Source organism: Protopterus annectens, chromosome 1.part2, assembly GCF_019279795.1.
Source record: "Protopterus annectens isolate FY-2018-M chromosome 1.part2, PAN1.0, whole genome shotgun sequence".
NCBI lineage: Eukaryota > Metazoa > Chordata > Ceratodontiformes > Protopteridae > Protopterus > Protopterus annectens.
In genome coordinates, this window is record NC_056727.1 from 311801197 (window position 1) to 311827022 (window position 25826).

The 25826-nt window shown below is 42.5% G+C and overlaps 1 protein-coding gene across 2 annotated transcripts in view; it reads left to right on the top strand.

Annotated features, from left to right (window-relative positions):
• TASP1 (taspase 1) overlaps positions 1–25826 on the top strand; it is a 1724078-nt gene that overhangs the window by 816579 nt on the left and 881673 nt on the right. For both annotated transcript variants that reach the window (XM_044056205.1, XM_044056211.1), the window contains exon 10: positions 8306–8384. In XM_044056205.1, coding sequence (XP_043912140.1) covers positions 8306–8384 — 79 coding nt within the window. The remainder of the gene's footprint in view (positions 1–8305; positions 8385–25826) is intronic.

The following is a 25826-nucleotide window of genomic DNA, read 5'->3' on the forward strand; positions in this document are numbered from 1 at the left end:
ACAACATGGATATTCAATTTCCAAACATCTCTGTGGCCAGCTTGGTAGATTTGGGCATTCTAAGACAATGTAGCAATTGCCTCATGTTCTCAGGCAGCCATTTATTCATTAACTTAGAGGCAGAAATCTTTCCTACAAACAAGGTTGTCAGGAATACCACACTATATCCCCCACACATAGCTTTCAAGACCCACACAGAGATTGTCTTATGCTGAGGCACTTAAAAGAAACCTTTCCAGATCTCAAAGACTTACAAATCCACCTAATGGCATTGCTATTCCTCAACAAAAATTAAAGCACACACCAAAAGCAGCAACAAACATCTCTCATGAACTACACCTCATGGTAACCCAGGTACAAAGCTTGTAAGGCAAGCATATACTGTACTTTACCTAATACTCATGTCACTGGGGACTCCATTTTGTGACACACACATGCCCAACTCACCAGGTTAGACAAGTAGAAAGTAATGGTTAGTTACCTCTCTGGAGCCAAGATCCACAGTATCATGCATGCAGTCAAATTACTGCACCCCCAGGTACCAGTATGATTCTGTCATAGTCCATGTGGGTATGAATGACCTGAGACGTACCTCACTGGACTGTATGAAAAGAAACATAATACATTTTCTTGGAATATGTGTCACAGATGGGTATGAGTCTTGCATTGAGGAACATTCTACCTTCACCAGAGATGGCACCACAGTGTGAACATAAAATGATTAAGTTTAGTAATTGGCTTAGTTTCTGGTGCCACTCCAGTGGGATCCAATATGTGTCAGCATGACAGAACATGGTCAGAATACCACTTTGCTATGCCAAGGATGGGTTGCACCTGTCCCTCCTAGGCTTTCAGATATTGGCTAACACTTTATCCACCTTCTTAGAGCCTTTTTAGGCTATGCCAAAAAGACATAAACTACCAACATAGTGAGAAATTCTACAAGCAACCTTAAGATGTTACTGCTCAATGCTCGTTGCCTAAACAAAAAACTTCACACCCTTCATGTCCTCCTCACTCTGGAGAATGTAGATATCAGTGCTGTGACATGAGACTTAGTTTAAAACCATAGAAAGTACTGCAGAAGTACTAGGCTGCAGTGTCTTCCACACTTTTAGACCAACAGCATCACAGACAAGGGACAAAGGTGGAGGTGTTTTGATCTATGTTAGCAACAGACATACCTCCAAGTTGGTTAAACAGGATTATACCATGTAGCTCATCTAAGTGAAAGTCACCATAGATAAAGTCCTTCACTATGTAATGGCTAGCTACAGGTCAGCATTTCTGCCCCTAGAGTCTCTCAACTGTTACCTAAACCTACTAGAGGCACTCCCCATCCAACCAAACACCCAATTCATGGGTGACTTTAACTACCCCTCTTCAGACTAGGAAATATACACAGTCTCAAACTCACAGACACAGTGCTTCCTGAACTTTTTTAACACAAAAAACAGATGGTGTACTCTCCAGCCAGAGAATCAAACATTCTGGATCTGGTACTTACCAACATGGGTGAGTGTTGCAGCCCCCACCCCTTTGTCATGTCTTCACTATTGAGGTTGGATCACAAAACTGTCTCATTTGAAGTAAAAATCAACCCAGAAAATCCAGCTAAACCAGTAGGTGATACAGTACCCCACTTGGGCATTGTTGACAAGCTCTCTGAGTTGAGTGTGTACCCTTACATAATGTACTGGATTGCTGGCTGGCTCACAGACAGGACCCAAGACGTCAGGATTTGTGAGACCACCTCCACCAACAAGACTGGTCACCCGTGGAGTACCCCAGGGCTCCGTGCTGGGCCCTGTCATTTTGGCATCTACTTCTCGGAATTCAAGCCCGATGTTCAAGGCGTCTGGTTCACCAAGTTCACAGGTAATTGTAAATTGAGAGCTGTTACAGATTCCCCCAAAACAGAAACATCTTGCAAGTGGGTTTAACACAGACAAATGAATGGTGCCAAAGCCATGGCCTAAAGCTGAATGCCAAAAAATGTAATCTAATGCCCTTTGAGAAACTGTCAATGCAAAGTTAATTACTCTGTCAGTAAAATGACCCTAAGAGTTGACCCAGTAGTAAGGGATCTGGAAATATATGTAGACAACAGACTGGCCTTTGATCGTCATGCAGCTAAGATAATAAGAAAGTCATTCTCTGTCACCCAATTTAAAGGTAATGGTATGGCTTCCAGATCTAAGGAAGTTATAGTACCAACCTACTTGGCCCTTTTCAGACCTAACATAGAATACAGTGCTTCTTTTTGCATTTATCTAACCAGACACTTGCAACAGTTGAAATGTCCGTAAAGGTATCTCACCAGGAGAAGTCAGGGCATGATTCCTGCACTGATCGCCTAAAAGCTCCACCTCTGTATTCAGTCTCCTACAGGCTGTTAAGAGGGGATCTTTGCCTAGTTATAGGTCTTGCTTAGACTTAGCCCTGATGGATCTGTTGCACAAGTGCAAAGCAAGCAGCACCAGAAGCACTAGATCCACAGATATGAACTTCTCTTGTGACAAACAGAACAGGCTGGAGAGACAGGTGTCCCCCCCCAAAGAATCTCTATACTATGGAACATGCTTCCTATCCATGTAAAGCAGAGTTCATCCCTGACCCTAGTCAAACAAAACCTTGACAACTGGATGGGAAATCGTAAATTTACCCCTGATTTGTCCTTATAACCCTTATGGACAAAGGCCATCAGTAAGAAAAGTGTTATGCTAGCTGAATCCCCCCCCCCTGCAAATCCTTAGCTCCCTGTCTACTAACTTGCCCATCTTTTGATACTTGTGTCCCAAATGGTTTGGAGTGCATGGCTAGGCTTGTAAGGGCCCTTAATGGTATCTAGCCTAGTAGCACTCTATGAACATAGTACAGTTGTATAAGTAAACTTACCTTTAAAAGTAGATGTTTGAATGATGATCGCTGCAGTAGCCGCTCCCTCCCTCCATCCCCCTTGTTTATTTGGTGTGTTGCTTATGTCAGGGAGTGAGCATTTATGTTTTGATATTCCTAGCATTGTCCTTTCTGGATTGAACTATATATATATATATATATATATATATATATATATATATATTTATATTTATATTTATATTAATATTTACAGCACCTGCACAACAAGCACAGTAGATGACGATGAAAGATCCAATTAACTTGATAGCAAAACCAACATTTAATTAATGACAAGCAACAAATGCTTTCAGAAAATGTTTCTTCAGGTCAACAATCCATAGCCCAAAACAAAACATTTTTAAAATTAAAGCTATCGTGATTCGATTACAGGATTTGGCCTCCCTGTCTTTGTTGACATGAAAGCTGTGAAGGCTTGACGCTCAAACCTGATGTTTTAGTTATTTCAGCTTGAGCTGACAGTTTAGATCCATAGAAGGTGCGCTTGAGCTTTGGAAGCTGGCTGGCTGTTACATCCTCGGCAGAATATAACCCCTATTGCATAGCCTACTGCAGTAGTGATCTTCCAAACGTGTACTGTTATGGTAGATTTACTTACACAACTGTACTGTCTTCTACAGGGCTGGCAAACATCAAAGGAAATCCATCTGTGAATTAGCAAACATCAAGGCAAATTGGTATAGAAATGTATAAAATACCAAAGTTATCTACTACCAGTAAGATTTTATCATTCATACCAATCAGGAGACAGATCTTGGTATGAGAAACTGAGAGCAAAATTGACGTCTTGTTCTTCCTTCGAAAAATCGTTCCATACTTTATTTTTGAGAGTACAGTACTGTCTGTTGCTTTCCTGTGATCTGTTTGGATATGTTGTATTGTTTTCCTTTGAGCATAAAGGGCAAAACAAAAATGTCTGCCTGTCTTGGTAAAAATAATTTTCCCATTTCTCATATTTATAAACCAGTCTCACACACAAAATAGCTTCTGGAGCCACTGGTAATTTAAGTTGCATACAGTGTGGCTTAGTGCTGAGGCTTTGTTAATTCAGTCTTGCATAGTGCTCCATACTTATGTTGCATTAATTCAGCTGTGTCCAGCAATCTATAGCAACATCATAGTGATTGTCTGACAAGCAAAGGCATTTGTATGGTAGAAATAATAATACCTTCAAATGGTAAGTGGGTCTTTGTGTAGTTGAATTAATTCAGCCTCCACATGCTGAACTGTTCGTTATGGACTACAGTTTCACAACACAGCTTAACATCTGGAGGCTCTGTTGTCCTGCTGCTGTACCAGCTTGCAGTTAAGCAGTGGGCTGAATCACTGCACTTCCCCTGGGATGGTCAAGCAAGAATGGGTACTCACTCACATTTCTACAGCCATCTTTTGTAGCACTGGGATCCACTAACTGGACCCAGATTACCTGGGTTCATAGCTGGCTTTAGGCACCAGCGAACCCTGTGGTCACTGGGGGGCCCCAACCACAGCACGTTATCTTATCTTGATATTTTTTTAACATCTGTCAAACCAGCAAAAGGTAGAACAGCAATCCAGCTGGGTAATTACTCTTATTTATATCTCCTTTAAAATTCAAAGATATCTCTGGTTATAGTGTTAGTGTTTCATCAAGTAACGGCTTCACATTTCCATTAATTATTTTACCACTGACATAGTGCCCACAGCTTAATCATCCTTGACTGTGTGGGGGTCCTACAAAAGCTTCTGCAGGTTGGGAAAAATGAGGAGAAAAAATTTATTAATTTTGTGATTACAGTCTTTAACTTGAACAGGGCTGTGATATGACCCTGTTAGGATAAAGCTGATAATGGCCTCTACTTTCAGCTGCACCCATTCTAAAACCATCCCTGCTCAGATCTGTGTGTACAGAAAGGTGCTGTAGGTTGTTTGGGAAGCTGGGGATTGTGTGGTTATCACTGGTTTAATTTTCAACACAGTCAAACCTTAGAAGTGTGCACAGGAGGTTATCACCATCCAGGACATAGGCAACCTTCTAACTCTTGAACCAACCTAGTTTGGTTTCAAGGGTAGATCATGCTTATTAAACCTTGAGAACTTCTTTGAGAAAGTCACCAAAGTCTGGATTTGAGGGCAAAGCAGTATACACCTCCAATCTTGATTTAGCCAAGGCATTTGATACAGTTCCTCACTCGGGGATCATTGATAAACTCTCCCAGCTGGGTATCAAGCTGTTCATCACTAGATGGGTAGCAAACTGGCTCACAGATAGAATGCACAGTGTTAAAGTTGCTGAATCCACCTCCACCAGTAGACCAGGTAACTACCAGTGGTGTATCACAAGGGTCTGTACTGGGCCCTCTACAGTTTGAAATTTATTTGTCTGAAGTCCAGTCAAAAGTTAATAGCCTGTGACTTACTAAGTTTGCAGACAATTGTAAACTGGGTGCAGTCATAGAGTCCCCCATTGACATCAACAAATTACTGAAGGGACTGACAGAGACAAAACAGTTGGTGCCAGGCCCATGGACTGAAACTAAAATAAAAAAAATTGCATCATTATCCCCTTTGGCAGAGAAGTAGCCCCTGCTAGTTACGGTATAGATAGCACCCCACTCATCTCAAAAACATTGGTGCGTAATTTGGGAACACAGGTCAGTAGCAATCTAAACTTCGATCACCATATGTCCACAGTAGTAAGGAAAGCCTTCTATACTGCCCATCCCATAAGTAAGGGCATCACGTCCAAGACCAGGGAGGACATTACTCCTCTGTACTCTGTCCTTATCACACCACTGACTGAGTAAAATGCTCTCTTCTGTATGTACCTCACCAGACTCCTGTAGTAACTAGAGAGACCACAGAGGTTTTTAACCAACAGAATTCAAGGCCTACAAGACATGACCTACATGGAAAGACTGAAAGCCAAGTATCCAAGTATCACTGTACTCTGTATCATACATGCTGCTGAGAGGTGTCCTGTGCCTGTCCTACAGAGCAGTCTCTGACCTTTCCCTAATGGAAATGCTGCATAGCTACAAATCAAATGGGACAAGAGTCACTTGTTCCAGAGATCTCAACCTGTCCTGTGGCATTACTAGAACTTGCACAAGAGTCAGATATGTCTCCCAGAGGTTGCCACTGCTCTGGAATGAGGTCCCTCCTTATGTGATGCAACACTCCTCAGTGACCTTATTTAAGTGTAACCTTGACAGTTGGATGGGAAACCGCAAATTCACCCCGGGGTAGCACCTATGGCCTTCATGGGCAGGGGCACTCGCTGCTGATCATAATATTGCTCTGCAAACAACGACCATCTAATTGTGGTCGACTAGGGTACTTTGTGTTTTTATATTGCTAGTCTTGTAAAGGTACTAGGGCCACTAGCCTCCTATGAACCTATTATAGCTTGTGTTTGGACCGAGGACGGTGTGGTCATTGTTTTTTTTTACATTTTACTTTTCTCACTAAACTCTGAGGTATACAAAGAAAGTTGTTATAGCTTGTGTAGGGGTAGTGTACTGTCCAAGAGCAACAAATAGAATACAGTACTGTAATCGCTATTTTTTTCACTTTCCTCAAAATCGTACCTCAGATACGTATATCGGTTGGTTGCCTTTGAGAGTTAGGGGGTGAGGAGTGAAGAGGCATGTTATATATATATGTATGTCAGCAGTCACTTGAAATACATGACTGTGGTAATTTGAACCTGCGCTTTTATCCTAATCTAACAGTAGAGGGATGCATAGGCAGCGACTGTCTTTCATGGGAGGTTAGGGAGACAGGCAATATTTCCAGACAAGACCTGTTTATTCTCTACAACAGCTGGCTTGTTAGTTTATTGTGAGCTACTATTTTGTCAGCTTTGAACGTTAAGCCTTGGGCACATGCTGTTTTCCGTGAAAGAAACAAAAATAAAACCGAAATTCTTTTCTTACTCATGATTTTTGTTTAAGCCACAGTTGGATTAAAAGGATTGGAAATGCTCTAAAATGTATCCCAAATCATATATAACCCTATGGCTTCTTGGGCCCTGACTTATTGAAGTTATTTCCTAAATGGTTATTACTGTTCTGTCTTGGTCAGGAAAGGTGTGTTGAAATGATGTAAGGAAAACTAAAGCTGAACAGCAGCAGTGAATTTCTTTCCCTAACCATAATTTCTGTTCAAGCCAACACTGGATGAAAATGTGTAAACAGAAAAAAAAAAAAAAAAAAAACTTTAAATACAATTCAGAGCATATAGAAAATTTTGTCTTACTGAGAAAGCTGAATATTAAGGCAAATGGTGAAAGGAAATTAATGTCCATGGTATGGGGAGTCCAAGATGGGGAGAAACAGAGGTGAGGACTGAAGGGTGTGTGTGTTTGTTGGCCTAGGGCGTCATTTCACCTAAGTCCAAACCTGTACATAAAGCTGTTGAAATATATCATTGTTGTAACTAAATGCCAGTAACTGTGAATGTCCCTTTGTGAGATGAGCCAACACAGTGTGGTACATAGGGCTGCTGTAATGTAAGATCTTTGTGCCTACAGGTCAGTCTCTGTGTACTACTCCTAAAGTTTGCAGCATGAGCTAAAAGGTTGCTTAGTAAGGGTGGCAGTGACAAGGTGATACATAGACTAGAAGTGCTTAGGGGCCCCCAACTTGACATTTGCTGGGGGCCCCCAAAATGCTAACACCAGCCTTACCTGAGCTATGGTCAAAGCTCTATCCTTTTGCATAAAGCTAGTATGCACACATTGGGACATTTAAATTCTGGAAAATCTGTCTGTATCACATTTGACATTGGAGAGTAGAATGTGATATGTCATGAATAATGCTGTAAGCATCTTTCTCTTGAGGTTTTCTTGTTTCATGTGTGCATGTAGACAGCTGAGTTGTTTGAATGGTTGCAAGAATTGGGGGCTGTAAAGGGGAGGAGGCAAACCCTTTAGTCACGTGATAGGGGATACTGGCATGGGACAAGGTGGGTGGATATGTTTGCTGTAAATATGGGTGGTAAGATTTTTTTATGGCTGTAGAGCAGTAGTAGAGTGTGGACTGTTCCACTGGTTGTGACTCTCTTCAGGAATCACTCTTTTTAAAACCGGTACATGGTGAGTATTTATGTTTATGCATTATCCTTTATGCCAGCCTACTGCATTTGAGTTAAAATTGAGTTACATTGATGCATCAAACTAAGTTGCAGTCTACCAGGTCTGTTTCTAGGCAGCAATTTGCAGTGTAGTTACTTGGTTGGAAGAAATAAATAGCTATATTGGTATACAGCAGTTTTATTTTGAAGATTACTTATGTTTACACAAGTTCTCCTAGAAGAGCAGAGAGCTGCACAAACTTTTTAATTTGTAAAATTACGCATTTGAATGCCATACATGTCTGATTTTAAATGCAAATGCATTAATTTGCAGGCAGCTGTTTATGGGTGTGGCTGTTGGGCTGAAAACATGGGAGAGCACAACCAGTATTCTACAGCTGTGAGTACTTCAGGTATTTACTGTTTTTCTAAACATTGATTTATGCAGTGACTGTCTAATATTAAACCTAGGTGCAGGACACTGAACTGTTGTCACATTTTTAAGAATTATAGAGAATAAGGAGCTAGTAAGTTATGAATTTGAATTCTACAACTGGCAGTAGTCTGGTTAATTTTTTTTATTCATTTTATTTATTTCACATTTGTTTACTGCGAAAGTCCGACTTGGAGCAAAGCCAATTTTCAGGGGAGGCCCAGGGAGAAATGCTCGAGACGTATGTCTTTGTACTGTGGGAGGAAACCAGAGCACTTGGAGGAAACCCACATGAATGCAGGGAGGACATACAGAAGCTGCACAGAAGACACCCCAGCCGAGAATCGAACCAGAGAACCTCTTGCTGTGAGGTGACAATGCTACTGTCTGCACCACTGCGCCATCTTTTTTGTTAATTTTTCTCCAGCAAATACCATTGACATTCCTTTCCCATGTTTATCATGCTGCTTCATTCTCCTGCTGGGCCATTGCATTTGGGCATACTCTAATGAAACCCTATCTGGTGGGATGTTCTTCGTGTTTCACTGTTACAGTCATTACATTTGGGTAATCCTGCTGGCAGGTTGCCCTCAATCGGCCTGAATTCCAAAGTCCTGGGTCCTGCATCGACTGCTGTCACCCCTTCCCTGACGTCAGGTCGTCAGGGGTATAAAAGAAGTAGTCAACTCCATTTTCTTTAGTCTTTCTTGCCGCGCGGTGCCCGAAGCAGAAGCAGTGCCAGTCGGCCGACTCCTGAGATTTTTGTGTTCAAGTTTCAGATTCGAAGTCTTCAAAAAGCTAAGTACCCCATTGGGGAAACTTTTTTCTTGCTCCAGACCGATGTCAGAAAAAGTAAATAATTGTATTTCTTGTGGAAAACAAATACCTCATAAGGATTTTCATTCTTACTGTATTCCTTGCCTAGGCCCAGATCACAACTTTTCTAGTTGTCGGTTTTGTGCTAGATTTAACCAATGCACTATTAAGCGTTGGTATGATTTTGCTTTAATCTATTTTGGACGCCGGTTTAATTATCCAGAAATGTCGTTGGATAGCCATCCGACTACCGGAGTTCACAAAAAACGCAAAGAAAAGGAGAGAGATAGACAACCGAGGCCCAAAACTGACGACGAAGCTTCTCCTAAGCCTGTCGCCAATTCTCAGTGAGGCGCTTTCGCAGCCCCTGATGCCCGCTACTTTAGAGTCGCAGGCCGTTACCGACTCCCACGTGGAGTCGGCCATGCCACTGGAAAATCAAGGTATTGGAGCCTCGGAATACTATTCCTTCTGATGGGTCCGGAGCCACTGAGCTTCTGAGGATGTATTCAGACCTAAACATCTTTACATTAAACCAACTTCAGTTTCAAAGGCAAAGACTAAAGCACCTTCTAAAGCAAAGAAGCAAACTCAAGAGCCACGTGGTCAGGCCTCTATGCCCAAAAAACAGATGCTGAAAATGGCCGAAGTCTTGATTACCTTGATCAGGGGTTCCCATCCCCCTCCTGATAAGAGGACTAGGCAAGAGACTGACTATGAATCTTCAGATCAGGTTTCCATTTCTTCTGATTCCTCTTCTGAACAGGAATATTCTCTTCCCCCCTATGAGGATTCTGATGCTGAAGAATCTATTCCTTCAGCTTCTCCTCCAGAGGACTATTCTTTTGTGGAAACCTGGCATACCATGAGGGAGCATTTCCATTGGGAGAGCCAAGATTTTTCAGAATCTAAAAAGAGGCTGAGGGATTTCCTTTTACTACCTCAACACACGCCACTAGCCATCCCACCTGTGTTAGACATTGTAGATGATGTGTTTTCGGAGTCTAGTCTTACCCTTGACTCCTTACCTCCAGCTCCTGTTAAGCCTGACAGATATTACAGGGTTCCTGACTCTCATAAATTCCTTTTTAAAAAACTTGCTGCAGACCCAGAAACTATTTCTCAGGGTCCCAAAGGAGTTAAGGCTTCCGCTGCAAAAAAACCCTGCCCCCTCTGACAGAGATTCTGGGGCACTGGATAGATGGGGAAAAAAGGTTTACACATCTGCTACCTTGGCTATAAGGGCCTTAAACTGTCAGTTTCATATGCTCAAATATCAGCAACATGTCATGGCATTGCTTAAACAGAAAATGTTGTTAAACTCTGAATGTGCAGAAAACAAGGAAATGCAGGATTTATTGCATACAGCTGAACAAGTTGGAAAGCATACTTTGCAATGTGGTTTTGATTCTTTGGAGGCCTCCTGCAGAGCCGCAGTTACGGGCTCTGTAATTAGGAGGCATGCTTGGTTAAAGGAGCAAAATCTGCCTGATCATGTCAAAGTTAAATTATTAGGTGCACCTTTACAACATGATACTTTGTTTGGGGTTAAGGCAGAAGAGGTGTTAAAGAAAATGGAGGACAAAGCTAAATCTATGCAAATAGTCAAAGATTTTTTACAAGTACAGCCACCTAGGTTGGGGCAGATCCAGATGCCCTAGAAGGCAGATCCCAGGCGCAAGGTTCATACAGATCAAAAACAATGGGGTGCTCCTACCTCCAAAGCTGGAAAAGACAAATCACAACCATACAGGAAACAGTCCCAATGACTTCCACCTGCCTGCACCAAACACTTCTCTCCTGGCAGCACCCTTAGGGGGAAAATTAGCACTTTTTTCTCGAAATTGGCACAGTATAACCCAGGACAAGTGGGTTCTAAATATCATGTCACAAGGCTACAAGTTCCATTTCTATACTCTGCCAAAGGCAAACGGCTGGCCAGACCTGCCAAAAAATCAATGGGCAGAGGCACAAAAACAAGTCTCATCCCTCATGGACATGGGGGCCATTCAACAAGTACCAGAACAAGAGCAGGGACAAGGATTTTACTCGACTGTTCTTGGTACCCAGAAAGGACAAGGCCTGGAGGCCAGTACTGGACCAATGTATTCTGAACACATTCCTGGATATACCAAAATTCAAGATGTTGACCTTCCAGCAGCTTCTGTCCATGCTGGGCAAGAACGCTTGGCTTGTGACGTTAGACCTAAAAGAGGCATACCTGCATGTCCCAATCAGACAAATATGCAGAAGATTCCTCAGATTCAAAGCTGGCTCAATGCATTACCAATTCTGTGCACTGCCCTTTGGCTTATCTACTGCGCCCAGGATCTTTACAAAGTGCCTGGCACCAGTAATTGCATTCTGCAGACAAAGAGGAATACAAACATATCCTTACTTGGACGACTGTCTAATTCAAGCAGAGAAGAGGGACATTCTTCTATAGCAGCTGGCATTTGTGAAAAGACTTCTAACATGCCTAGGGTACACAGTCAACGAAAAGAAATCAAAACTAGTACCCTCTCAAGAGATAATATTCTTGGGTGCAAGCTTAAATACAACTGCCCAGATGGCTTATCTCACGCCAGGCAAACAAAGGCAACTGACTACCTATTTCAAAATGTTGGCAACAAAGGCCCAGTTATCTGCAAGAAAAATTCTGCAGGCTTTGGGCTTCATGGCATCCTGCATCCTACTAATTCCATATGCAAGACTACATATGAGGAAACTTCAATGGTACCTAAAAAGTGTTTGGACTCAACATTGCCACAGCCTGGAAACAATGATTATTCTCATTCCCTGCCTGCAAGAGGAATTTCGATGGTGGGCAAAGGCTTGTCACCAAAACAAGAGTCAGCCATTCACATTACCCCCTGCCAGGCAGACACTAACAACGGATGCATCAGATTATGCCTGGGGAGCCCACATGGCAGGAAGATGCATTCAGAGCACATGGACCTCAAACCAAATGCATCTACATATCAATCAAAAAGAGATGCAGATGTTCAAGATGCCCTGACAGCTTTCAAGGACCTACTTCATCCAGGGCAACTACTGATAAAGACAGACAACACCACGGTCATGTGGTATATAAACAAGCAGAGGGGCACACATTCTTACCTGCTTTGCAGACTAGCCGTGACTTTGTGGACACAGCATTGACTTACCAAGTACATCTGCAGGCACAATTCCTGCCAGGAAGGAAAAATACTCTGGCAGACAAACTAAGCGGAAACCTCATGGATCCCCACGAGTGGCAGCTGGATCCACAAGTCTTCAGCATGATAAGGAAATGGGGATGTCCGGACATAGATCTATTTGCCTCCCCTCACAACTACCAACTAAAAAGATTCTGCACAAGGATTTATCACAGACAAGCATGGAAAGTGGATGCCCTATCTTTCAGCTTGAAAAATCTATCAGTATATGCCTTTCCCCCTCTGCCTCTCCACCCCAAGGTACTCCTAAAGGTCAGACAGGAGAAGCCAAAGATGATACTGATTGCCCCAGACTGGCCCCACCAGTACTGGTATCCTATACTAAGGAGCTTGTCTCAATGCCCAGCTTGGACCTTACCTCAAATACCTCATCTACTGTCCCAGCAAAACAATCAGATCCTGCACAGCCAACTCAGGACTTTAAACCTGGCAGCATGGCGGATAATGTAGTCAAACAAAACACACCTCTCAGTAAAGCTGTGATGGATGTCATTTTGGAAACCAGAAGGCCTAGTATTAAAAAATCTTATGCTGGAAAATGGAAGAGATTCTGTGCTTGGAACCAGGCACAAGGAACTGATACAGCTGTGCCAAATATTCCTCAGATTTTGCAATACTTAACTGAGATGCTGGACAAAGGCCTATCTTTTTCATCTATTAAAATTCATGCCTCTGCCATTTTGGCCCATTACAATGCAGAGCCACCAATCTTTTCTCATCCCTTATTAAAGCAGTACCTCAGAGGAGCCAAAAATTTAAGGCCTCCAAGGAGATCACCAATGCCTGCATGGGACCTCAACTATGTCTTGGAAAAACTCACCCTACCTCCTTTTGAGCCAGCTGCTACTGCTGATATAAAGTTTTTATGTTGGAAAACAACTCTGCTCCTAGGAATAACTTCTGCAAAATGAGTTTCAGAGCTACAGGCACTCATGGCTGTGGAGGCTTTTATCATTTTTTTATCCAGACAGGTTTTCTCTGAGGACAAACCCAACGTTTATGCCTAAGGTAGTGTCCAGTGTGGCTCTTAACCAAACTATTCACCTGCCAACTTTTTATCCAAATCCACAGAACAAGGGGGAGAGAATTCTGCATTCTTTGGACGTACACAGACAGCTTAGATTCTACTTGGACAGAACCAAAGTTTTCACAAAGACAGAGCAATTACTAGTGACATATGCTGCAGGATCACAAGGAAAGGCCTTCTCAAAGCAGACTATTTCAAAGTGGATAGGCCACTGCATTAGTTTTTGCTATGTACACCATGGCAAGCCGGTAGCTAAAGGCATTAGGCCACATTCAGCCAGAGCTGCAGCCACTTCAGCAGCCTTTCTCATGGGAGTCGCTACCAAGGACATTTTAGAGGCTGCTTCTTGGAGTTCAGTGCACACCTTTACAAAGCACTATCATCTGCCATTCTACTCTAAATCCAGGGCAGGCTTTGCCACTGCAATTCTGCAGGGCCTCATAGCCGCTCCTAATGCTGATGTTCATCGTGCATACAGCTGCAGTCATAACAGATGGGTTTTCCTGCCGTCAGGCGGGTCCTCGGTCGGCCGAATTCCAAAGTCTAGGTCCAGCGTCGGATGTCGTCGCTTCTTCCCTGACATCAGTGCGACAGGGGTATAAAAGAACCAGCCAACGCCATTTTCTTCAGTCTTTCTTGCCGCGCGGTGCCCAAAGCAGAAGCAGTTCGCAAGTGCCGGTCAGCCAGCCGCGGTGCCCGAAGCAGAAGCAGTTCGCAAGTGCCGGTCGTCCAGCTCCTGAGATTACAAATATTTTTCAACCGAAGTCTTCTTGAAAGCTAAGTACCCCGTTGGGGAAACTTTTCTTGCCTCAGACCGATGTCAGACAAAGTTAATAATTGCATTTCATGTGGGAAGCAAATACCGCATAAGGATTTCCATTCCCTCTGCATTCCTTGCTTAGGCCCAGACCACGTCGTCTCGGCCTGTCGTTTTTGTGCTACATTCAACAGACACACTATTAAGCGTCGGGCGGAGTTCGCCCAACACTATTTTGGCAAAAAGTTTAATTACATTATGTCGTCGGATACTCCGACTCCAGTTTTGAGTAAAAGACGCAAAGATAAGGACCGACATACGAGGTCTGCGATTTCTACCGACACCACGCTAAAGCCGACTACAGGTGCTCCGGTTCTCAGCGAGGCGCCTACGCAGCCCCTGACTACCGATGACACTTCATTAGCGGTGTCTTCTGTGCCCGAGGTCGCAGGCTCTTCGGCCTACACTCCGACTACAGATACCGAAGCCACTCTTGGCGGGGAAACTCAGAGTTTAGACAGGCCTGCCACCTCTCAAGGTGTCTTCAGGCCTTCTTCTTCTTTTTCCATTAAGGCTTTCACTAAATCTAAAGCAGCCATGCATACTAAAAGACAAGCTCCACAGGGACCCTCTCAAGGCCCCATGCCTAAAAAGCAGATGCTCAAAATGGCTGAGGATTTGATTACTCTTATCAGGGATTCTCAACCCTCCTCGGACAAAAGGCCCAGAGTGGAGGAAGAATACCCTTCCTCGGACCAGGCCTCCATTACTTCAGAACATTCTGAAGACCAGGAACAATCTTACTCCCCTTTTGAAGATTCTGATGCAGAGGAGTCCATTCCCTCTGTCTCCCCCCTGAGGACTACTCTTGTGGGGAAACCTTGCATACCTTGAGGGAACACTTCCACTGGGAAGGCCAAGATTACTCAGACTCCAAGAAAAGGCTCAGGGATTTCCTCTTGCTCCCTCAGCACAGGCCTCTGGCTATCCCTCCTGTCTTAGACATACTAGATGATGTGTATTCAGAGGCCAGCCTTAACCCAGATTCCTTACCTCCAGCTCCAGTCAAGCCTGACAGGTATTACCGGGTTCCTGATTCACACCAATGTCTATACAAAAGCCATGCGGCTGACCCAGAAACTATTTTACAGGGTCCCAAGGGAATTAAGGCCTCCACTGCCAAAAATCCATTACCTTCAGAGAGAGATTCCAGAGCTTTAGAAAGGTGGGGGGAAAAAGGTATACACAAAGGTATACACCTCGGCCACCTTAACCATGAGGGCATTAAACTGTCAGTTCCATATGTTAAAGTATCAGCAGTTTTTATTATCTCAGTTGAAAAGCAAAATGTCACAACCTGAACAACCAGACTTGAAAGAGTTGCAGGATTTGTTGCATAGTGCCGAGCAAGTGGGTAAACATACCTTGCAATGTGGTTTTGATGCTTTAGAGGCCTCATGTAGAGCTGCTGTTACAGGATCAGTCATATGTAGACACGCTTGGCTCAAAGAGCAAACCTTACCAGATCATGTCAAAGCTAAATTACTAGATGCACCTCTTCAAAAAGATGATTTGTTTGGTGTTAAAGCTGAGGAGGTATTAAAGAAAATGGAGGAAAAGGCAAAATCAATGCAAACAGTGAAAGATTTCCTACAGGTACAACCTCCACGTTTCAGTAGAAATTGGCCTTCAAAAAATTGGTCCTTTCCAGCCTCGGACAGACCTCAAAGAGGTAGATACAGGCGCCCGAGGGGTAGAGGGCAATCTCAAGGATCATTTAGAGGCAGACAATGGCAAGCACCTACACCAAGAGGTGGTGAGGATAGTTCACAGCCATTCAGAAAGCAGAACCAATGACTTTCCCCTTTGCATGCCAAGCAAGGCTCAATTGGTAGCACCTTTAGGTGGAAAACTGGCGTTATTTTTGAAAAATTGGCATATTGTCACAAAAGACAAATGGATCCTGGACATTATAGACAGAGGTTACAGATTCCACTTTCACACCCTTCCAAAAATGAGAGGCTTGCCAAACCTGCCACACAATCAAAGGGCAGAGGCACAAAAACAAATTTCACATCTCATGGACATGAAAGCTATTCAAGAGGTACCTGTACAAGAACAGGGTCAAGGTTTTTATTCCAGACTATTCCTGGTACCAAGGAAGGGCAAAGATTGGAGACCTATTTTGGACCTATCCATCCTAAACACATATTTACTCGTACCAAAGTTCAAGATGCTCACATTACAGCAGCTTCTTCCCATGCTGGGCAAGGAGTCTTGGCTGGTAACATTGGACCTCAAGGAGGCATACCTGCATGTCCCAATCAGACAAGATTGCAGAAGATACCTCAGATTTCTTGCAGGTTCAACCCATTATCAATTCTCTGCATTGCCCTTTGGCTTATCTACTGCGCCCAGAGTGTTCATGAAATGCCTGGCATCAGTAATTGCCTTCTGCAGACTTCAAGGGATACAAATATACCCATATTTGGACAACTGCCTGATCCAAGTGGACAGCAAACACATGCTTCTGAAACACCTGGCGTTTGTAATAATGTTGTTGAATTCTCTGGAATACACAGTCAACAAAAAGAAATCAAGACTAATACCCTCTCAAACAATAATTTTCCTGGGTGCCAGCTTGAATACAAACACCCAGATGGCCTACCTCATGCCAGAGAAACAAGGGCAACTAACTCAATACTTCAGAAAACTGGCAACCTTCACCAGGCTGACTGCAAGGAAAATCCTGCAGGCTCTGGGATTCATGGCATCTTGCATCCTGCTAATCCCATGTGCAAAGATGCATATGAGGAAACTTCAATGGTACCTAAAAAACTTATGGTCTCAACACAGCCACAGTTTGGAAACAATTATACCACTGATTCCATGTCTTCAAAAGGAATTTCTGTGGTGGGCTCAAGCATGCCAAAGAAACATAGGTCTCCCATTCTGCAAGCCTCAAGCAAATCAAGTCATCACAACAGACGCCTCAGACTACGCCTGGGGGGTGCACATGACAGATCGGTGCATTCAGGGCAAATGGTCCCAAAAAGAAAAGCAACTACACATCAATCAAAAGGAAATGCTAGCAGTAATAAATGCTATTATGGCTTTCAAAGACCTACTGCATCCAGGCCAACTATTGATAAGGACAAGACAACACCGCAGTGATGTGGTACATAAACAAACAGGGAGGAACCCATTCATATCCCCTATGCAGGCTAGCCATGTCTCTTTGGAACATGGCTCTGGAATTACAAATCCAACTTCAAGCACAGTTCCTGCCAGGCAAGGAAAACATGCTGGCAGACAACCTAAGCAGAAATATGACAGATCCACACGAATGGAGGTTGCATCCTCAAGTTTTTACAAAAATAATTCAAGCATGGGGAAGGCCAGACATAGATCTCTTTGCCACCCACAGAAATTACCAATTGACAAAATTCTGCTCAAGGACCTTTCATTCACAGGCCTGGAAAGTGGACGCACTCTCTTTCAGTTGACAACAATGACAGTTTATGCCTTTCCACCTCTTCCTCTGCTGCCCAAAGTTCTATTAAAAGCCAGAGCAGACAGACGAAAGATGATTCTCATAGCTCCAGACTGGCCAAGACAACACTGGTACCCACTCCTGAGGAGCCTGACGCATTCCCCACCATGGATCCTGCCTCTAATGCCTCTTCTACTGACTCAGCACAACTTCAAAACTCTTCACAGTCAGCTGAAAACACTCAATCTAGCCACATGGAGGATTCCTTAAATTCACAACAGACCCTACTCTCCAAGGAGGTGCAGGATGTCATTTTGGAGGCCAGAAGGCCTTCTACTAGAAAAGCCTACTCTGCAAAATGGAAACGGTTTTGTGCCTGGAATCAGAAAAAGGGTCAGAATCCTGGAATACTGAATCTACCTCAAATATTACAGTACCTAGCTAAGATGCTAAGCAGTGGGCTTTCATTCTCCTCCAAAATCCATGCCTCAGCCATTTCTGCAGAATACAACACTGATCCTCCTTTATTCTCTCACCCTCTCTTAAGACAGTTCCTCAGAGGGGCTAAGAATATAAAACCCCCAAGGAAGCAACCAGTACCTGCTTGGGACCTCAATTTCATCCTGGAAAGATTGACCCTGCCTCCCTTTGAGCCAGCTGCTTCAACAGAACTGCAATATTTGTCATGGAAAACAGCCTTCCTTTTGGCTATCACCTCAGCACGCAGGGTTTCGGAACTACAAGCCCTCATGGCTGTGCAGCCTTTCATCATTTTCCATCAGGACAGAGTTTCCTTACGAACCAACCCTTCCTTTATGCCAAAGGTAGTATCCAGGGTAGCCCTGAATCAGGCTATCCACCTACCTACCTTTTACCCTAATCCACAAAACAAAGGGGAGAGACTACTACATTCCTTGGACATTCACAGACAGCTTTGTTATTATTTGGACAGAACAAAGCCTTTCAGAAAATCAGAGCAACTCTTTGTGTCCTACGCTACAGGTGCTCAAGGGAAGCCTATTTCCAAACAGACAATCTCAAGATGGATAGCCCACTGCATATGCTTTTGTTACTCTTTTCATGGTAAGACTGTACCTACAGGCATCGGATCTCACTCCACAAGGGCCACAGCTACCTCTACAGCCTTCCTCAGGGGGATTCCTACCAAAGATATTTTGGAAGCAGCCACTTGGAGTTCTGTACATACTTTCTCCAAGCACTATCACCTACCATTATACTCCAAATCTAGAGCGGGCTTTGCCACTGCAGTCTTGCAAGGCATCCTGGCTCCTTCTAGTTCCTCTTAGTGCCTACCACCCCTTTTTTAGCTTTGGGATTCAACCCATCTGTTATGACTGCAGCTGTATGCACGATGAACATAGTACAGTTTTGTACCTACCATAAATGTAGATGTTCGAGTGCTAATACAGCTGCAGCCCTGGTTTCCCTCCCTCCTTCCCCTCTTGGGACAGGCCTAATGGCTAACACCTCCTCATACAACCTGATTGGGGTATTCTTTTATGGTGTATTTGCTTGCAACTACTGTTTTTTTGATTATATTGCATTGCATTATTACATAAATTTATGTTTTGCCTCCCTTCTGGGGGCACCTGACATCTGGGGCAAGAAAAACTGAAGAAAATGGCGTCGGCTGGTTCTTTTATAACCCTGTCGCACTGAAGTCAGGGAAGAAGCGACGACATCCGACGCCAGGCCTAGACTTTGGAATTCGGCTGACCGAGGACCCACCTGATGGCAGGAAAACCCATCTGTTATGACTGCAGCTGTATTCGCACTCGAACATCTACATTTATGGTAGGTACAAAACTGTACTTTTGGCTCCAGCCTCCCAACTTTAGCTTTGGGACTCTACCCAAATGTAATGACTGCAACAGTGAAACACGAAGAACATACTACAGTTGTGTACACTTACCATAAATGTAGATGTTCGAGTGTATTCACTGTTGCAGTCCAGGTTACCCACCCGCCATCCCCCTTTTTCTTCTGATGGAACCGATCTTTCCTTCTCTGATTTCTGCAACCTATGTGGTGTATTTGCTTGTAGATGAAGGTAAAGTTTATATTGGTGCATGTAATTATATATTTAAATGTTGGCAACCCTTTTAGGGGGCGCCTGACATCTGGGGCAAGAAAAACTAAAGAAAATGGCACTGGCTGCTTCTTTTACACCCCTGGTGACCTGACGTCATTGAAGGGGCGACAGCAGTCGATGCAGGACCCAGGACTTTGGAATTCAGGCCGACTGAGGGCAACCTGCCAGCAGGATTACCCAAATGTAATGACTGCAACAGTGAATACACTCGAACATCTAGATTTATGGTAAGTGTATACAACTGTACTTTCTCTCTCTAGAGAGGAAATACCTAGCAGTTGTCAGGCTATACACTATCCTCTGTCTGGGCAGAGAAGTGCATCTCTAGGACTGCCACACTGCAGCTGTGTGGATGTTCATCGTGCTGTATTAGCACTCGAACATCTACATTTATGGTAGATACAAAACTGTACTTGTTTTCACTATTCCCTAACCCTGTTATATGCTATGTGGCACATTTCGGTTGTCATATAGTGGGGTATTTGGTGGAAGCTAGCACACATTTATGATATGTTCATCAAGTACCCCAGTTAAGAGAGAGAGAGAAACTAATTTGCCTTTGCTATAAGTTGAACACAGGCCACATATAGTTATGTTCTCTTTGTGCTAACCAGTTGTACTTCTGGAGTATCTGAAAACTTTTTGTGTTCCTTGTGTAACTACATTTTCTCTAATGCAAAATTCAGTGGAGCAGTAATATATTCACAGTCTGTCTTCATTGTGGTACTTTGAGTCACACATCATTCCGAAGAGTAGTAATATTGAGTGTCTTACCCAAGAATTGGATTTGTATCTAATGCTGTTTGCTTTGAAAGTTTATCAAAAACATGGTCTTCTTTAGAGACTTAATAATCACTACAGCTAGAACTTTTCTGCTACCATGTTTCCATTATACTCCTCCTATCCCAAATAACTTGCACTTCTTCATCTTTCAACTCTTGAGCAAGGCTATAGCAGGATATCTGATTTTGCTGTAAGACATCTCAGCAAAACTTGTTACTCTTTCTGTCTGAAACCTCATTAATGGCTTAGTTTCAAACAGTATATATATCTGCACAATACACCTGAGAATAGGGCATACCTTCCTTTATGCCGGACAAATATCATGCACTTAAGTCTCTTAATTATGTATCTCCTCTAGCTGCCCTTATTTGGGAAACTTACTCTGAATCCTTCAATTCTAAGATCATGTGGGTTAGTATTTGTTTTCACTTGTAATTCAAAATGCAGAGCATATCTACATAACATTTTCTTTTAGTTGGAGACATAACTGCATTATTAGTGTTACCTGATACATTATTCCTGTTTCTTTCCTGTAGTAGTTGACAGCCCTACATTTGTTATATCTCTCCAACTTTTATTTGTTAGTCAACTTCAAATATATAATATATTCGGCTTATCATGCGCTTAAACGTTTTCTTGCTGTGAATTTCTTTCCTCTTATACTTCTAATGTCTCCAGTTCTGATGTCAAAACAGCTCCTTGTCAGAAGGGCAAGACCTAAGCCTGATAAGTCCCAGCACTCTGAAAAATAAATTGATTCAGACACAAACAACAAAGCCTAAAATGCATGATTACATCTTGCTTCTCTCCCAGCATAGGGGGATATACCCTCAGTACCCCCTATTACTGTATCACCTACCTTTGATCATTGTACCTTAAAGTAAAGGGAATGCTGTGAGGTGACAACATTTTCAGTTTCACTTCCACTATTCTGAGGATTTGAGTTATGGTCCTTGGAATTTTAACAGGCACCCTGTCAAAAACCCTGTGCATAAACTGATATTTCTCTATAAATTGCTGGAGACACTTGCAAACGTAAGTAGTATGTTTGTTTCATCAGATATTTATATGTACTCATGTTGCAGAGTTTGTTTTTGCTGCTTGCATTGTATAACAGTATTGTTGTATTACATACTGTGATGCAGTTCTCTTGTTGGAGGTATTCTCCTCAGGACACCAGTGGAAGTGAGCCATTTTCCACCAGAAAACATCCTGACAGGAACAAAGTCTAAGCCAGGGAAGCTCTGACTTTGTTTATTACCTTCATGAAACAGTAGTCATGCTTAAGAAGAGGTCTAGGTTTTAAAAAGGCTTTTATGCAGAAGGCATTTGAGAGACATTTTGTTATGATGACTGTCCAATTTTTTTAATCAGTTAGCCATTTTGTTTACAGGGAGCAAACACTTACAGTTGAAAGAATAATATATCCTATACCTTCATATACCCCTACCATCCACAACTTACCTTAATCAGAATAATCAGAAGATCTTTCCTGCTAGCTGGAGACATTCACGCCAACCCTGGTCCCTCTAGCTCTCCACTCAACCTCAGCATCCCTCCACCCCAACCCATCCCTCCTCCCACTCTTCACCATCCTTCCCCCCATCCTGTTCTACCCTCAAACACTTAACCATCTATTCAATGAACATACAAAGCCTTCTCGATGCAACCACCAAACTCCATTCATGGATTGCCCACAACACCCCACATATCCTAACCTTATCTGAAACTTGGCTAAAAACCCACATCTCAAACAATGAAATCTTACTTCCTGGATATAACATATACCGTGTAAACAGAATCCCAAAAAAGTGGGCAGTGTTGCCATCCTCTGCTGTGAGGAACTTAACCTCTCCCCCTACATATTCCTCTACCTGACTTTCACCCAGCTGAACTATTAATTCTCAACTGTCACTTAAACTCCCTTAAATAAATTGCTATACCCTCCATTTCCATTGCACCATGTAATAACATCCCCATCCTCGAGCACATTCTGTCATGGATCTCACAGAATATACCCTACAAAACTGTCATCCTTGGAGACATAAATATTGACTGGACAAAACTAATGACTAACTTCCCTAACCTCAGCATCAGCCTTCACGGTTTCAATCGATTTATCATATCCCCCATGCGCATAAATAAAAACTTTAATACCAGCTCAATTCTAGACTAGATCCTCACAACTGAACCAAAGCTCTATCACAACCTCTCTACCCTACCTGACACCATGAATGACCATCTTCCCGTCCACATCCAAATACACTTTCTGCAACCACCTAGGTCTCGCTTATACAGAGACTGTCGAAAACTCTCCAGCTTTAATGCTGAAACGTTTAACATTAGATTGTCATCCATCAACTGGTCCTGCCTCCGTCACCTTCCCCTCAATGAAGCAGTACAAAAATTCAACCATATTTTCCGTGAAATTCTTAACTCTCTAGCATCTGTAAGAAAAATTAGGATAAAAGTTAATTATGCCCCCTGGATTTCAAAAGACACTTGCTGCCTTATGCATAAAAGAGATGATGTCTGGAAACCCTAGCTTAAAAACCAAATCCTGTCAAATATCCAAAATTACAAAGAACTCAGAAACCTTACCAAAACACAAATCGATAAAGACAAGAAAACAATAGAACCCTTTTCTCACTGAAGCCAGTTCCCACCACCTACATCAAATCACTCCTGCACAAACATAAACTTTGTTCTCCCTCAACTGATAACTTACCTCCCCTCTTTCTCAAGCTTGCCGCAGATTCAATAGGCTACCCTATTTCTATATCATTGATGGTGAACCTATGACACGCGTGTCAAAGGTGACACACCACATTTTGGGTGACACACCACGGTTCACCAACACCCAAGTTACCAAAGAAACTGAATGAACAAAAATGCAAGAAATATGTGACCCTGCACTTATTTATTAAGTCTCAGCAACAAAAAGTCATTAATTGATAATCAAATCAAATGCAATGTGTTCCATATTTTTTTTCAGTTCAATTCAAAATTACTATTAAAAGTAAGGTAATTTTTTGGCGCACTGTTTTAAGCCCAATTATCAGTGCACATATTGTTTTCTCTATTGTAAATCACTGATTTTTCTTTTACTTTTTAATACATAGCAGCAGACGATTGGACTATATGTTTTTAAATAAACAAATATGTAAAGAATTTTCTCTTTTGTCGGGGGGGGGGGGGGGGACACGCCAGCAGAGTCAAGATCGGCATTTTCCGACTTTTTGACACGCCGAGCCCAAAAGGTTCGCCATCACTGTTCTGTACTAATAAATAGATCCATTCAAGAAGCCACAGTCCCCGACATCTGGAATTCTTTGTATACAGTGCCTTTACATAAAAGAGGGAATTCCATTGAACCTTCCAATTTTAGACCCATAGCCATTCTTTCCCCACTTTCAAAAATTCTCGAAAAATGCATACACACTCAGCTTCTCAAATTAGTAATCCATGAAATGTTTTAACTACTACCCAGCATGGGTTTTGGCCAAACCACAGTACCGCTACCGCCCTTCTGTCTTTTACTCGTACTGTAGCTGACGCTGGAGACACCAACCAACTAGTATCCTGTCTATTCCTCGACCTCTCTAAAGCCTTCATTACTATGTCTCACTCTGAACTACTAACAAAACTATCCAAGCTCAGCCTCTTAACTTCCACTCTTAGCTGGTTCTCCAGTTACCTCACCAACAGGCTACAGTCTGTCAGATGGCACACTTCCTACCTATCTAAACAGGAGTCCCCCAGGACTGTATTCTGGGGCACCTTCTATTCAGTATCTTTACTAACAACCTCCACACATCCTGCAGCTATGCTTCTCTTATACAACATGCACATGAATCTACTCTTACTCTCCTTCACTGTCAACGTCTGCCATCTTTACACTCATGCCAAAAACTCATTCCTGTCCTTTAAAAGATGTCTTATAGAAAATCAGCTCATCTTAAATCCAAAAAAAAAAAAAACTCCTTCTCTTCCTTGCTCGATTACTATCCCATCTCACATCCACCTTTACCATCTCATCTCTTGACAACACTATCATTAATGCAGAACATCACAATAAGCTTCTTGGTACCATAACTGACAATCATTTAAAATTTGACCTTCAAATTCAATAAAGTATCAAAAAAAAACACATCGAAAACTGGGACTAATTTATAGGAAGAAGAAATTCTTTACTACAGACTTAAAACTTTCTCTGCCTCAGGCAGTCCTCCTAGCTTGCCTACTCTATGCAACTCCAATCCTTACACAAAATCTACATTAATTACCAAACTTGAACAAGCTTATAACAAAATTGCAAGATTTGCCAGAAACCAACCTTACAGCACACACACCGCACTGCCTTGCACTAAAGAAACTTCAGTGGCTAGAATTCCCCCAGGAACTACTACTACTACTATCGCAGCTACAAATCACACATCCGATACTCTACAACCCATCTCTCTCCTCCTTAGTATTGTACTGCGCTCATAATCTTCCGCTCTGTAACTCCGACCAGCATCTCCTAGATATTTACAAACCCAATAAAAACATTGGCAAACTCCTATACAAATCTCAGGCCTGGAACAAACTCCCCTCTAATGTAAGAAACATCTCACACTTAAAACATTTAAAAAAAGAGCTAAAACACTCTCTGTTAAACATAGGATCCTGTCCCTGCCAGGACCCTACCTGAATCCTCCCTCCAACCTCCACTCAATTTCTTATTTTTTTTACTGTGTTCATTTGTAGCTACAATCACTGTAAATATGTATGTTTTATTTTGCAGCCACAATCTTTGTAAATATGTTTATTTTAATTAAGTAGTGTGCTGCCAGCCAAATGAATGAATGCTCCGTTGTTGAAAAAAGGCAAATAAAAGTTAAAGTTATTGAGAGACAATGGAGCAACACAGATAATTGCAGTCACAAATAAGATATCCAGCTGTCCAAGCATAAAACCTCCAATAATAAGGCCAAAACCTTATTTAAAAACATTTTAATTGATGAGCGCTTTCGCTAAAAATAGCTTCTTCAGATCAGTACAAAGTATAACATATTCACTCTCCATTTAAATACTACATTCAAATATAGCTAGCACCAATCAGCTACTATTGCTAATTAGGTTGATTAATTCAATCAAATGGTATTTAAAGCTATACATTCAACTTACTAGCTAAATATATATGGAAAAAGAGCTATCCAGGAAGTCCTTCCAG